The following is a 14622-nucleotide window of genomic DNA, read 5'->3' as shown; positions in this document are numbered from 1 at the left end:
CTCACTCACTCATTTTCTACCGCTTATCCGAACTACCTCAGGTCACGGGGAGCCTCAGGCATCATCGGGCATCAAGGCAGGATACACTCTGGATGGAGTGCCAACCCATCGCAGAGCACACACACACACACACACTCTCATTCACACACTACGGACAATTTTCCAGAGATGCCAATCAACCTACCATGCACGTCTTTGGACCGGGGGAGGAAACCGGAGTACCCGGAGGAAACCCCCGAGGCACAGGGAGAACATGTAAACTCCACACACACAAGGTGGAGGCGGGAATCGAACCCCGACCCTGAAGGTGTGAGGCGAACGTGCTAACCACTAAACCACTGTGCCCCCTAAAATGTAAAACTCAAAAAATCAAATAATCAAATAGCTAGCTAGATAGACAGATAATGTTATCTAAAGGCTGTATCTATCACCCTAAATACATTTTCTACCATGTCCCTGTGTAAGAAAGTTTAAAAGCCCTATGAGGAACCATACTTCAAACAGTAAACCTTCAAAAAAAAAACGGAAAAAAAAACCCAATTACAATTCATTCATGAGAATCATTTTTTCTAGGAGTTGATGTTGAGAAAATGTAGGACTCCCAAGGGTTATGCCAACATAATATTTTTATATTAGAGAAGGCTCCTAGTAGAACCATTTTAATAGCAAATTTCTAGGAAGGAGCATACTGTTTGTTCTTTTCCGAACCCTGGGACCTCCTCCTTTGTCTTAGTGACTTTAACTATCTGTGTTTATGGTTGCATCTACTTTCTGAAAGAAAAAAAAACAATCCTAAAAAATATTTGAACAAATTTTAATACAGATATATACTGTATTAGAAATCTGTTCTGCACTCAGTCAGGATAAACCTTTAGTTTTAACTGTGGAACTGTACTCGGGCCCCGTTGAGGGAAGGAGGGTCAGTTTTAGCTTAAATAGTCTGCTATATTAAGTTTCGGAAACCAATATCCTGTCTTCTTCCCATAGGAAACAGAATCAATGTAAGGGCACATATTGATTCCTTCTACCTTTTAACAGAGAAAATTAAATTTCATTCCATTTTTGCTCAGCTGAAAGCTAATGCTTGAAAGTTTTACCCCACTCTGGCATGTCATCAAGATTACATTTCTGACCTTAAGTTATGTCATTATGTGTAGGTTAACTTACTTCCTGTTCTACTATACACTGCCACAAGCCTTTTAGAGGGCTTAGGTACAGTAAAATGACATCATGACCTTCCATCTGTGAGCTACCATCCAGAAGCTGATTATTTTCCATCGAGAAGCTTATTAAAGTGTTTTATTTCTTTTATCCCATATGAAAATGTTTTATTCATTAATAAATGACACACTGTGCCTTTATATGTTCATCATTACATTTAATGTTGAGGGAAATCCACAGAGCAAGCTAGTTCGTATAACACTTTGTCATCAGCTTCTCTTTTTCCTCTATTTTTTTTTAGGTTAATAAGACACTGTTAATAAAAAAAACCAAAAAACTACCGCTTTACCACTTCCAAATAGTTACATACAAATCCTAACATGCTTATTCTAATACTTTGTTATTTCTATAGTAAGAATGTATACATTCTTACTATAGAAATAAAGTATTAGAATAAGCATGTTAGCATAATAGTGCGATTTGCAACCAAGTTACTATCAAAGCTGCTGTTATAATAAATTAATCAGTGCCTTTTGACCAATCAGAACGCTAAAAGATAAATCTTTTGTATTCATGTTAGAAACATACTTAACAACACCACGCAATATAGATGGTTTTGATTCAGAAAAAGCTCCAATCTGATTCAGTTTCTTTTATCATGATCTACACATAACATATAACATCCAATTAACAGATATGAAGGATTTGTAGAAGCACCAAAAGTGAAATGACTACGCAGGTTACAAATCAGTATATTGACCAACAGCATTGAATCAAAGCCAAACAAATCATCTGGGAGTTAGCAAAGACACCACTGATTTAACTACTAAATCTGTTGCATAAGTGGCCAAGCCATGAGTTTGACTTTTAGATGAGGAGGGTGAAAGCGCAGAGTACAGAGTGTGTGGTGGTGACTCAGGGAATAGAACTCAGGGAAATGACCGATAACAATAAACCAAACACATCAAGCAGGAGAGTCAATTGTAGATCTATGAGCTGTTCCCCAAATATATCAATGATTTTGTGCTTTTGTCCATCTATATTAATGCAGCTATAACACCAGAGATTCAGAAGATGGCTAAGGCTCCATGGAGGTTTTAGTAAAAATTTTAATTGTTTAGTTAATGCTGAACAACAGGAAAATGGACAGCGGACAAAAAATCCATTAGACTATCAAGGCCAGGGGAAAATCCAAAAATCAAACAAAATACCAGAGCAAAGCTCAATGAGATATCCATTGATAAATTACCACTGGAAATTTACAGGCTAAAAAGAGGAGCAAGAATGTTACTTGCAATGTAATTGTGAACTTAAATTTAATTGTTCTTATGTAGTTAATAAAACAAAAGTGACATCAGAACAGGAAGTGATTGTAAAACAGGAAATAACAGTTATTACTTACATGAGGTAGACAGTCTAGCTTTTAATGACCCAGGCTAACTTTAAATCCTACAATTTTGCTTTATTTGGTCGTAAGTGGAAGTGCATAGCTACAGTATGTATGACAGCTAAAGAGCTACAGACCCTTGCTGTATTGATGTGCAAGATCAATTCTACATGTACTTCATTTTCTTCAATCACAGGTCTATTCTGAGCAGATCTTCATCATATTATCTGACATGAAGGACGCACATTATCACAATTCAGCCAAGAAGCAGCCAGGACCGCTCATACAATATGAAGAAAGAAAGCTGTAGTCACACAGACTCCAGCCAGGTTTACTCACCAGTGGCTCGGCCATGACAAGTCGGATCTTGCGCTCAGAAAGCGTAGTGAAGTTGGCAAACAAGCTCTTGAGAACATACTCGCCAGGCCGGCTCTCGGGGTCCACGTTAATGGACATCATGGTCCCGGGGCCCTTTTCGCTATGAGGATGGTATACAGGAGCCACAGGAGGCTTGCTGTATCCAGGAGAGGCTGTCAAAGATAACACACATGTACGTGAGATAACAAACATTTGGTTGGGAATGTGGAAAGTTCAATCTAAGTACATAAAGCGATACTGAGAAGCTTCTTCTTTCGGTTTTTTACTGAAACGACGCAATAACCCATGTGCTTCTCAGGGATAAAAAAAAAAAAACAGACAAAATTTTCCTAAAGTCAGTGTGTCAGACATGAAGTCATTTCCCATGTTCTTTGCCTCTCTAACAAACACGGCTAAGAGCACTGGCTGCTCTTATCTCAGCGCAGACAAACGGAAGTAAAACGCCCAGACTCACAGCTGCTGTTCAGATTCCTCGACTAAAATGTGACGTCATTATAAAGCAAGAAAGAGACAAAGAGAGAATTTGCGAATAACTACAACAAACTTTTTTTTTAAAATGAAAATGTTTATCCTGATTACAAGGGTGTGCAATTTAAGACTAGTGAGATCTAGATCCTGATTCCACAGTATATGCTGTATACAGTATATCCATCTGTGTCTGTGTGAGAAATAGAAATAGATTGTGCATAAAAGTCTGCATCTGAAACAAAGTTTAGTCAGTACAGTATATGCTGCACAATACTAAGTAAATATAACTAAGGAATAAAACATCACATGCTGTTATAGGAGTTGAATCGACGATTATGCGTCTATATATATATATATATATATATATATTAAAAAAAAGAATAGCACGTCATGGGTTTTATCTGATGATGGTTCCATTTAAGGTTGAAATTCTGTGAAACAAGTCGTTCCTGTAATCAGTTATGTTACCAGATAAATACAGTCGTTCCTTCATCAGGCTCTTTTTTCTTTCACAGCTTTTTTGAAACCACAAAACCCTGCATCCTGAAAACGTTTCTGTTTCAGTAAATGTCAGGTTACGCTGTTACATCTGACTGTTTATTAGTTCAAAATAAACGTCTTCTCACAGAAAAGAAACGGGAAATTAACATTTTTTTTCTATACACGTACTAATGATAACATGTTCAAATGAGCACATTAAAGAAAACCTGTGTTTTACATTGCGGTCAGCTGCTGGTACAGAAAAAAATAATAAAATACCGTTTGTCCAATCGGGTTTGAGCATTCAGACGTACTCTGGTAAAATTGCAGTTGATGTACTGTAAAGTACTATAGAAAATTCAAAGAAATCTGTAGCGTTTTCGTTCTTAAGCTAGTTATTAAAGAGAATTTACCATCATTTACAATGTTTTGCTAAGATATTTTAAGAGACTTTTTTATGAAACTTGTCACTAGTTGAGTCACTAGTAAGTCACTAAGATCGATAATCTTACATGACTTTTTTTTCCTTCTCACACACAGGTGCTACTGTACAGCAGACGTGTTAAAGGAGGGAAAGAAGCCAAAACACTCACCCAGTCAGAGCACACAGAGAGGTTTGAGCTGAACACCGAATGCACACACCTCTAAAACAGACTCTCTTTATCTGTCTCAACCACATCCCGTTTGAAATAAAAACATGTATATACAATATATACAGTCTATGAGCTACCACATCACATACAGAGTACACCTCTCTCTCTCTCTCTCTCTCTCTCTCTCTCTCTCTCTCTCTCTCTCTCTCTCTCTCTCTCTGCACATACCCAGGCCCTTGATGAAGCTGACCATGCTGGCTTTGCTCCAGCACATGGCTGTTCCGTCCATAGTGTGACACCGGTGTACTGTATCCATTCTTGTTAATTTTCACATCACAAATCCTTATCAGCCGTTCCTACTGCATCTCCAGCTTGTTGCATTCCCACACACAGCCTCCATCCCTGTCCGTAGCCCTCAGCAGATCGGTGGGCGATCCAGGGTCCACGGCAGCATGTTTTGGAGTGCGCTTGTAGCCAGACGTCTCTGTGCAGAAGTGTGATCAGTTTGTGGCTCATGAGACTGAAGGTCAGGTTGGAATTTTAAGCTCGGGGCCCAGGCATGTGTGGAGGACTGCTTGGCTATATTTATCCCTGAGTACACACTATACTGAGAGATCAACCCACCCACACCACCAGTGTAAACACCTCCCAACAACACACACACACACACACACACACACACACACACACACACACACACACACACACACACACACAGATCAGCTCTTTCAGGCAACAGTCAAATTTTTTTGCACTTTTTTAAGAAAATGAAGCAACTACATGTTTACAATTTTTTTTAAAAAATGCTATGAAAAAAAATATTAAGAAAAAAATAACAAGCCTACTTTTCTGCTAGGAAGAAGTACATTTTATAGTTAAAACCCGAGGACGCAAACCTAATCTCATATGTTTCCCACACAGAATACATTTTGTTTCCGTATCCATTTCATATTATTTATAAAGACTTGCATTGCTTGATTTGTATGGAATAAAATACATTGTGGTATTTTATTAAAGCAAAATAATCCTTGACAGAGAAAAACACTTCATAGAACAACACTGAAGCATGATTTTGCTCTGATACAATGGAACATTTATTTATATTAAAAAAACAACGCTATGCTTTTTAACGTTTTGTACTGATGCTGTTGGAACATCAGTATGACATCATACTGTACTTTGGATTATCACTTACATTATCTTATAAAACTTGTCCGTGGTGGAAAAGTTCATGGTGGTGACTGTTACAAAGTGGTCACACCAGACGCTTCTTACATGAATGTTAAATAAACATCTCCTACCGCAAAACTCCACAATCGATAATTATATCGATGCTGTTAAATAAACGCAACACATTTTCTTAATTTCCCTCATTATTAGGTTCGGATTACATGGAGCGTCTGCAGTACACGTCCCTGTGAATGAGCTGTTGCTATAGAAACAATGCATTAATGTTATAATTGTGTGATTTGTGTGACAACACCTTACTAAACAGGATTGTGGTTGTTAACTGACAAAATTCTGAACTTAGACGGAAGAAAGTTCCAGTATTTCCACCTCTTCAGGAAGTTATGAACATTTAAATACACACTGTAATTATAACAAGAAAATTAGCTATTGTATGACTGATGACAACTAAATGAGTGTGTGTGTGTGTGTGTGTGTGTGTGTGTGTGTGTGTGTGTGTGTGTGTGTGTGTGTGTGTGTGTGTGTTCGTGTGGGTGTGTTTGTGTGTATGTGTGTGTATGTCTAAGAAAGACTAATCCAGTTTAAGTAGGCAAATTTGCATACAAGAGCATGACTCAAACATGAGCACATGACATCATCACTTGGCAGAAGAGGATATCATAACAGTGCTGGGGTACAAACTAAATACACCCAGTGAAGCCTGTGTGTCAATCTGTGTTCTTTTTTTTTGTTAGTTTTTTTTTTAAATGGGACAATAGATTAACGCTAGATAGCTAGATAGATCTCTCAAATAAGCAGAACCTCATAACCAGCTGCCAATCAGTAAATCAGGAATGAACATGACTGAGAAGGAGTTGGTAGCGTAGTGGCAAAGGTGCTGGATTACAAATCAGAAAGTTCTGTAAGTTCAAACCACAGGTCCACCAAAATACCAATGCCGGGCCCCTGAGCAAGGCCCTTAACCAGCTGGCTGTAAATGACACGTCAAAGTCGGTGGAATTGCTAAGTCTCGTAAATGAACCGTAAGTTCTGTTTTATTATGCACGTTCTTTTCTAAAAGTCTAGCTAGCTGACACTTCCTTCTTCATCTAGTAGCTTAACGGCTCGTTGAGATGATATGGACAGCACCGTTAACCTGAAGACCTGATGTGTAAAGTCAAAAAGCAATAAATAAAAAAAAAAGGTTCTTTGAAATGAAAAGCTCTCTTTTTTTATTCATCTTAGATTTCAAATCCCTGTGAATATGTGAAAACATGTTAGAATGAGAGCATTAATAAATATAAACTTACACACACACACACACACACACAAGCACAGTGTGTTAGTTGTTCAACATTTAAATAAGAGTTCAAATCAGAGGACAGTCAAAAATCAAGGCCCATAATTCATTTAATGGCAAATGTTTACCGAATATAGAACTACAACAAAATGTTTTAGAAAAAGGAAAATATAAAAAAATAAAATTCAAATGAATTCAGCTAATTAATGATGTAGCTAAACCTGACCGTAAGCTTAAAATCAATAACCGGGAAACATTTTGGCTGCAGTTCTTGTTCACACAAGCTTAAAAAGTCATCCTTTCTGAGGAGATTTTGTTCCCAACAAGATATAAAAACATGTCGGAAAACACCCAGGCATGGTCTCATACTGTATCTCCATCAATTCATCACTTTCGGCATGAGAAAAAAAAATCTCCTTCAACCAAACCCTTTACTATAAATAGTATAGGAAGTTATTTAATGCTGAACTCTATAAAGGGTATTTTTGGAAAGCTCTGTGTAATTATGAATACATGGGGACGCAAAATCCCCCTTCATTCTCAGATGTTTATCAGCTCTACACATTTAAAGCAAACTCACAGCCCACACGTTTGATATTTCAGGCTCAGGACTACTGATGTTCTCACAGCATGGTGTGGGTCATGAGCGGGTTATCCTGCACAGTTACGTGGTTCAAATGATATCACAGTACACAGCTGAGGCGTATTTTATCCACTACATAAGAAGCAGACTTTGTTCATTTGTCCGTTTTTATGCCTTAAATATCTGAGAAGTTGGTCATGTGATATGAAAGAAAAATCAGAATTCACTTGGCTTTGAGGTGCATACACATGTCATCATCATCATCAACATCATCATCATCATCATCATCATCATCATCCAAAACACTAATGGAGGACAGCAGTAAATTATATTCAATCGAATGGTGGACAAATTGGTGATTTATTTCAATGAAAGTAAAATCTAACTCAAGTAAATGTAGAAGAATTCATCCAAAAATGTACTCAAGTGAAATTAAAATAATTGGCCAAGTATTAACAAGTAAGTTGTTAAGTGAATTTAAACTGCTGTCAGAAAACAGGGAAAGAATTGTGAACTTCACAACCAAAAGAAAATGTAAACAAACAAACAAACAAACAAACAAACAAACAAACAAACAAATAAATAAATAAATCCCACAATGTTTAAACTGTTAGATATTTCTATCCTTGTGGGGATGTTTGGTTCCTACCAAGATATAAAAAAATGTCCACATGTCCTTTTAACTCAAGGCCAAAAAAAAAAAAAATGGTGTCCGTGTTCAGTATTGAACGTCTTTGTCATGTCTCACTCCACAGTGGTTCTTAATATGAAGCTCATGTGAACACAGATACCCAGGACTTGAAATGTTTATATTTATTTATTTATTTATTTATTTATTTATTTATTTATTTATTTATTTATTTTTTCCCCAAGCTTACTAGGGGCAATATATATTTATAAAAAAAGGTGATTTTTTTTTCTTCTTGAAGGTATATGGTAATATCAAACCCACCTGTGCATGTTCATTCATTCATTCATTAATTCATTCATTCATTCATTCATTCATTCATTCATTTTTTACCGCTTATCCGAACTTCTCGGGTCACAGGGAGCCTGTGCCTATCTCAGAGGTCATCGGGCATCAAGGCAGGATACACCCTGGACGGAGTGCCAACCCATCGCTAAAACTTAATGCATGTAACGTTATCCAAACAGAAGTAAAAATGTCTCACAGTGAACTGAAAGCCACTGACTCAATTTATATCAGACTTGCAGTGTTAAAATAATTCATTTGTTTATATTGATTAAAAATGTCCCAGAATTTAGGTAAACTGTCTGAGTTCAGAAGTTTACCTAAAAGGGAATTATGTATATTATGTTATAAGTAAATGTTCACATTTTGGGGTGTAAGATTCATATAAAACATATAAAATGTAAGGGATAAGGAAACTTGTGTGTATGTGTGTGTGTGTGTGTGTGTGTGTGTGTGTGTGTGTGTGTGTGTGTGTGTGTGTGTGTGTGTGTATGATGTGATGAATGACTGATGAGACCTCTATGGAATAAAACCTGAACAATCACCATCTGCTAGTGAAAGCCAGATGTCCTTCACAAAACAAGACTGACAACCGGATCATGAACACGAGCATCTCTTTTTTCCCAACGTCCCTGAGAATCCAAAAGCCTGGTAACTGAATCGGGTGACGTTGAAGAGATGAGCTGTCGCTGAAAACACCCTGATGACTTACGGACATACAAATACCTGACACTCTCTTAGCACAGTAAGAACCAAAGCACTGAAGTTAGAGATCGATTACAGCTCGTTCTAGCATCAGGAAGTAAATGTTATCTTTAAAATACGTCGAAACCGTGACACTATCATCTACTTATAAGCTCACAACCCTAACCCTTCTGATCAGTAGTCAAATGTCTTATCCATGGAGCAAACACCGCTCCTGCACCACTGTAACATAATACAGGCAAACCTGTGAGGGTGGGAACTGGAAAATATACAATAAACAAAATTTCTTCTTCTATTTATTGCAGGTGGAAAAACACAGCAACATCTTAATGACTTTTGGATTTTCCACTGAGTCTGGGGAAAATGGAAACAACACAGGAACAGTAAGGAACTTTTTCTGTAAAAGTTTTTATGGGTCATATCCAGATAGCATCATGGGGGAAGAAAAAAAAGCTTGGCAAGTTTAATAACATGATCACGACCCCTGCTTCCTAAGTGAACATCCTCCAATGCTGATTGGAGGAGAAATAAACTCCTAGTAAGCAGGAGGTATATGTACGTGTATATTAACAGCCTTTTCTGTACTTTCTGATATTTTATAAAACATAAAACATAAAATGTGTAATGTGCATTAGTTTAATCACATCAAGCTTTCTAGTATCCTCTGGTCACCTGCATGAAATTTTTCCTCTAGGGATGTAACCGATTACGTAGACTTTACAGATTTTGAGACTTATACAGATACAGAAAGATGACCTTTAAGCATTAGATTGAGACTACAAATCTGCATCAGGACCGAGATCGTGGCAACAAAAAGAAATACTGATATAAGCTGTCAGATAACACACTTTTTGGACTTACAACCTCCATTCATTCATCTGTAGTAACTGCCTAGGTACACTTACTTTTGACTCAAATTTTTTCTCAGAAATTCAGGAAACACAACCAACTGAATTTGTTTAAAAATAAAACTAAAATCTACACAAGTGGAATTAATAAAAAAGTTTTCTATACACTTTTTTTGTGTTTAATTATAAACTTAATTTGGGATGCTGAAGCTAAGGAACTCACACCATGCTTACATGCTCACAGAATTTCTATCTCAGGTGTATTTTTTCCAGTGTTTTCCAGGGTTTCTGGGGTTTAAATCAAAGTACTGAAACAAATATGAATATCTGGAGCATTAAAAATTTGCAGGTCTCGATAGTGGCATTGTGTAGCATCCTGATACAGAACCACTATCACGTTACATTTCCAGCATTTGGAAGACGACGATCCAGAATGACTTCATCTCATTTATTTATTTATTTTTAAATACAACTGAGCGTTAAGGGCCATGTTCAGGGGCCCAACAGTGGAAGCTTGGTTGACCTGGGGTTTTATCTCATTTATTTATTTAAAATACAACTGAGCGTTAAGGGCCTTGTTCAGGGGCCCAACAGTGGAAGTTTGATTGACCCGGGGTTTTATCTCATTTATTTATTTAAAATACAACTAAGCGTTAAGGGCCTTGTTCACGGGCCTAACAGTGGAAGCTTGGTGGACCTGGGGTTTGAACTCAACAACCTTCCGATTGGTAGCCCAACATCTTAACTAATAGGCTACCACATGTCCAAGTAAACCTTAACATAAAGACAAAACTAGAGCCACGCTAGGACTTAAAATGACTTTACTTGTCACTTCACTGTAAGTGCTGAGACCAGACATTTTAGAAGTGTAGACTGTCCACTGAGTGCATTGGCATGGAGAAAATTCTATGCTCTAAGAAAGTGTTATCCTAAAATCTTCTAGATTACAAATGTAAACAAGGACATCAAGTTAGAGGAGCAATTTATATATTTTGGACAGATAAAGACTGTAGCATTCCCTGGCTGTCACTTATTTTCCTTGAATCCAGTCTGATGGTCTTTTTCTAAGCACCTCAATCATTACAACAATGTAATGTAAAAAAAGACTATATTTTAGTATATTTATAGTATGTCTCACACAATTGTTCCAGATATCACCTTCATGGTTATTAGATGCTGTTCTGTCTCCCAGAAGTGGACATTTTTTGGGCAGTTTGATTCAATTTCAATTTGGTTTCCCATTGCAATAATAAGATTAATAAGAATAATAATTGTCCCTTCATTAAATTATCACGTAAAGTCATAATATTTACATTTTCATCCATTGTAAGACTTTTTTTCATATAATTTGAAGGCCAAAACTCCACATTTAAATGTTTATGGTCAACCGTTTCTTGCCAAGCAGAAGTCAAAGGAAAGACTACATTAAGATAAGGAGCTGTGAATTAATGCAGGTAATTAAATATATAAAATTTATGCAAGAGTGCATGTAATAGTCAGATTACATTCAACATAAAAAGAAATACTGTACACAATGCACTGCATGATCGATTAGTAGTCGTTGTTGTTGTTGTTCCATATCTATTACCTGAACAAGCAAGACAAACAAGTACAGAATAAGGCACTTCTATGAGTCAGGATGAATAAGAGCTTCTGCTTAATGTCGTAAATGTAAATGCAGTTGGAAAGTGCTTATAAAAACAAGAAGAAAGCATCTTTATCTCATAGTCAAGAGAGTAAACTCCAGCCATAGACACAGTCATAAATCAAACCATCCTTAACCATATTAGCTGCTAAATGGAATGAGGGATAAAATATTAAAGCCTCTTGAATCTTAGTAGAGTTGTGAGTGAGTTGAATCCAACAAGAACAACAACAACAACAACAGCAGCAGCACATCCCATAGTGGTTTAAGTTACTCACTGCTGCTCCAGGACTTTAGCAGGGACTTGATGCTGATTTCGAAGAACCCTGTGTCCTGTTGGCTAGCCATGCCTTGTCTGGCTGTCCCGTTGAGTGTAGGCACTCTTTTCATGCCCGTTGTTTGTGTATGATGTGTATGTATTTGCCCCCCTGCCTGCTGCAGACAGGTCGTGCGCAGGCAGGTGGTGTGTGCTGCTCTCGCTGCCTTAAAGTGATGTGATAAAACAGTGCTGCTTCTGGCGAGACTACACACTGCTCCAGCTCTCCCCTTTCTCCTTTCCCTCCCTCTTTCTCCTTCTCTTTGTCTCTCTCTCAGAGGCAGGTTGGTTTTAAATGCCCTTGCTGGATCAGACACTGCTTGGAGACCGAGAATGCAGGGAGAAGAAATCCTCTTAGCCAGCGTTGCTAATTATAAACTCTGTTCACATCTCAGAGAAGGACTCGTCCTATCAGACCCATCCAGCCCAGTACGTCTATCATTCAGGCTGCTCGTCTAAACTGTTCGTCCAAACCCCAAAGGGAAAGGAGCTAATTAATTGTGCTCAGATTTTCAGCACAATCAGTGTGTTTTCTTTAAAAAAAAAAAAGTCTGTCTTTTGTTTACAACCCAACAAGCAAACATAGTGATGACACATCACTGGATACAGCAGGCTAAAAAATATGAGGAAAAACTGATGACTGTGGATGCCCTTAGTTTTGTCTGCATGATTTGGCACACCTTAGAGGGAAGAGTCATTGCAAATCAATACAAAGTTCTTCCGATGCCCTTTGAGGGAAGCAATCTCTTCCAGGATGACTCTGCAAACATCTACAGGCCATGAGGATTCACTGAATGGTTGAACCTCACAGTTACCAGATCTCAACTAAGATGAATTCCGGTGAGAGGTTTTGGTGTGACCTGGCTGCCCCAACACATTTTACTTTACTAACACACTATATGATGGTTTTTCATTTACTTTGTCATCTGTCTGAATAACATACGGAATGACAGTCTCTCAGATTACTGGGATTTGAACTACCTAAAATGACTGTAATGGCAATCTATAAGACTAGAGCTACGGGTGCTTGAGATTCCAACATTTATTGGTCTTCAGTAACCGTTTTATACAGGACAGTGATGTGGGGAACCTAGATCCCATCCCTTACACCTTGTGCAGAACACCAATCCTCTGCAAGACACCGTGCACACACACATTCTTTCACTCATTCATACCATGGCAAGGTCACATACTGGTATGTTTTGGTGATGGAAGGAACCATGAGAACCTACAGGAAGCCTATGCAGATATGAGAAGAGGTGAAATTCCACACAAAGAGCTCAGGACCCTGGAGCTGTGAAGCAGCAAGACAACCCACTGAACTAAACACATTACATATTACAAAGCTAGCTATGATAAACTTGAGGTCGTTATACTATACTTAATTGCCAAGTGGAATTTGCTCACTGCAAAACTTGACTCAAAGTCAAAGTCATCTAGATGTGGATGAGTGGCACATTTGCTAAAACAAACAAACAAACAAATAAATAAAAATCAAGGAATGTTAACGTGTTCAGAAAATGGGATTTCACAGACTAGATTTCAAAATCTAACAAATTAAACCCCTAGAATCAGACATACAATATAAATCAAATTAATAATTATACGGAGGAACGGGAAGATCGTTTTTATGTCGAATAAAATATATTGTAGTTCGTACTGACTACAATAGCCCAGCTAACAGAAGTGACTTTGTCAGCGTAGTGATAAATGTAACACTGACTCTATTAATATGTCCCTGCTGATGTATTTAGTGCAGTCAGCAATCTCTGGTGCCTCAATGAGAGATCAGTTGTATGTCTGTCCTCAAGAATCCCAGACATTTACCACATGCTGGCTTGGCACAGATAGTAGCATACCTGTGCTGTCAATCAGGCAAAATATCTTAGAAAATGAAAATTCTCATTACAAGAAAAGCGTTTTCATTTATTCACCAATCGTGGACAATCTGCTATATAATCCGATTTAAAACGTAGATATAGATATAGTGTATCATACAGGTATACCTGCTTCAGTTACAAGGTGATTATGAGCAGAGGTTCCCCAGTTTACATGCTGACTTATTACATCATTTTATTGCTGGCTTCCTGGGTGCTTCATTAAATCTGGATTATACCTAATAAATAGCTATACTGATACAGGAAAGATACATTAAAAAAAATGACAAAATAATATAGGAAAAACACAGCAATCAGATTGAAGTTACATTTTACATAAGTGCATGAATGAATTAAAAAAGGTAAAATCTCAAAAACTTAAATTAGTACTTAAATAAATTTTGACAGTTCGATTGTTAGCTTAAATAAACAGCAAAAGATTTCAATAATTACAATGAAAATGACAATTTTGCTGTCTAATGTTTGCTTCTTTAATGAAACTAGAAAACTAACCTTGAAGGAAATCTTATTATATAATTTTATGAAAGTGTTTAAAAAATACAAATGTTCCTACTGAATCAAATATTGAGTTTTGATTCAGTAGGAAAATTTGTATTTAAGTGCATGAATGAATTAAAAAAGGTAAAATCTCAAAAACCTAAATTAGTATTTAAATAAATTTTGACAGTTCGATTGTTAGCTTAAAAAAACAACAACAAAAAATTTCAAGAATTACAATGA

The 14622-nt window shown here is 37.1% G+C and overlaps 1 protein-coding gene across 9 annotated transcripts in view; it reads right to left on the bottom strand.

Annotated features, from left to right (window-relative positions):
• Positions 1–14622, bottom strand: part of frya (furry homolog a (Drosophila)) — a 92324-nt gene that overhangs the window by 64021 nt on the left and 13681 nt on the right. For 5 of the 9 annotated variants that reach the window (XM_047820895.1, XM_047820889.1, XM_047820890.1 and 2 more), the window contains exon 2: positions 2888–3078. In XM_047820895.1, coding sequence (XP_047676851.1) covers positions 2888–3078 — 191 coding nt within the window. Of the gene's footprint in view, positions 1–2887; positions 3079–4695; positions 4991–11966; positions 12094–14622 lie in introns of those variants that run through there. The other 4 variants (XM_047820892.1, XM_047820893.1, XM_027157201.2 and 1 more) reach the window with 2 other exon arrangements.

This window comes from Tachysurus fulvidraco, chromosome 11 (assembly GCF_022655615.1).
Source record: "Tachysurus fulvidraco isolate hzauxx_2018 chromosome 11, HZAU_PFXX_2.0, whole genome shotgun sequence".
Taxonomy (NCBI): Eukaryota; Metazoa; Chordata; class Actinopteri; order Siluriformes; family Bagridae; genus Tachysurus; species Tachysurus fulvidraco.
The sequence above is the reverse complement of the archived record's forward strand: the minus strand, read 5'-3'. Positions and strand labels throughout refer to the sequence as shown.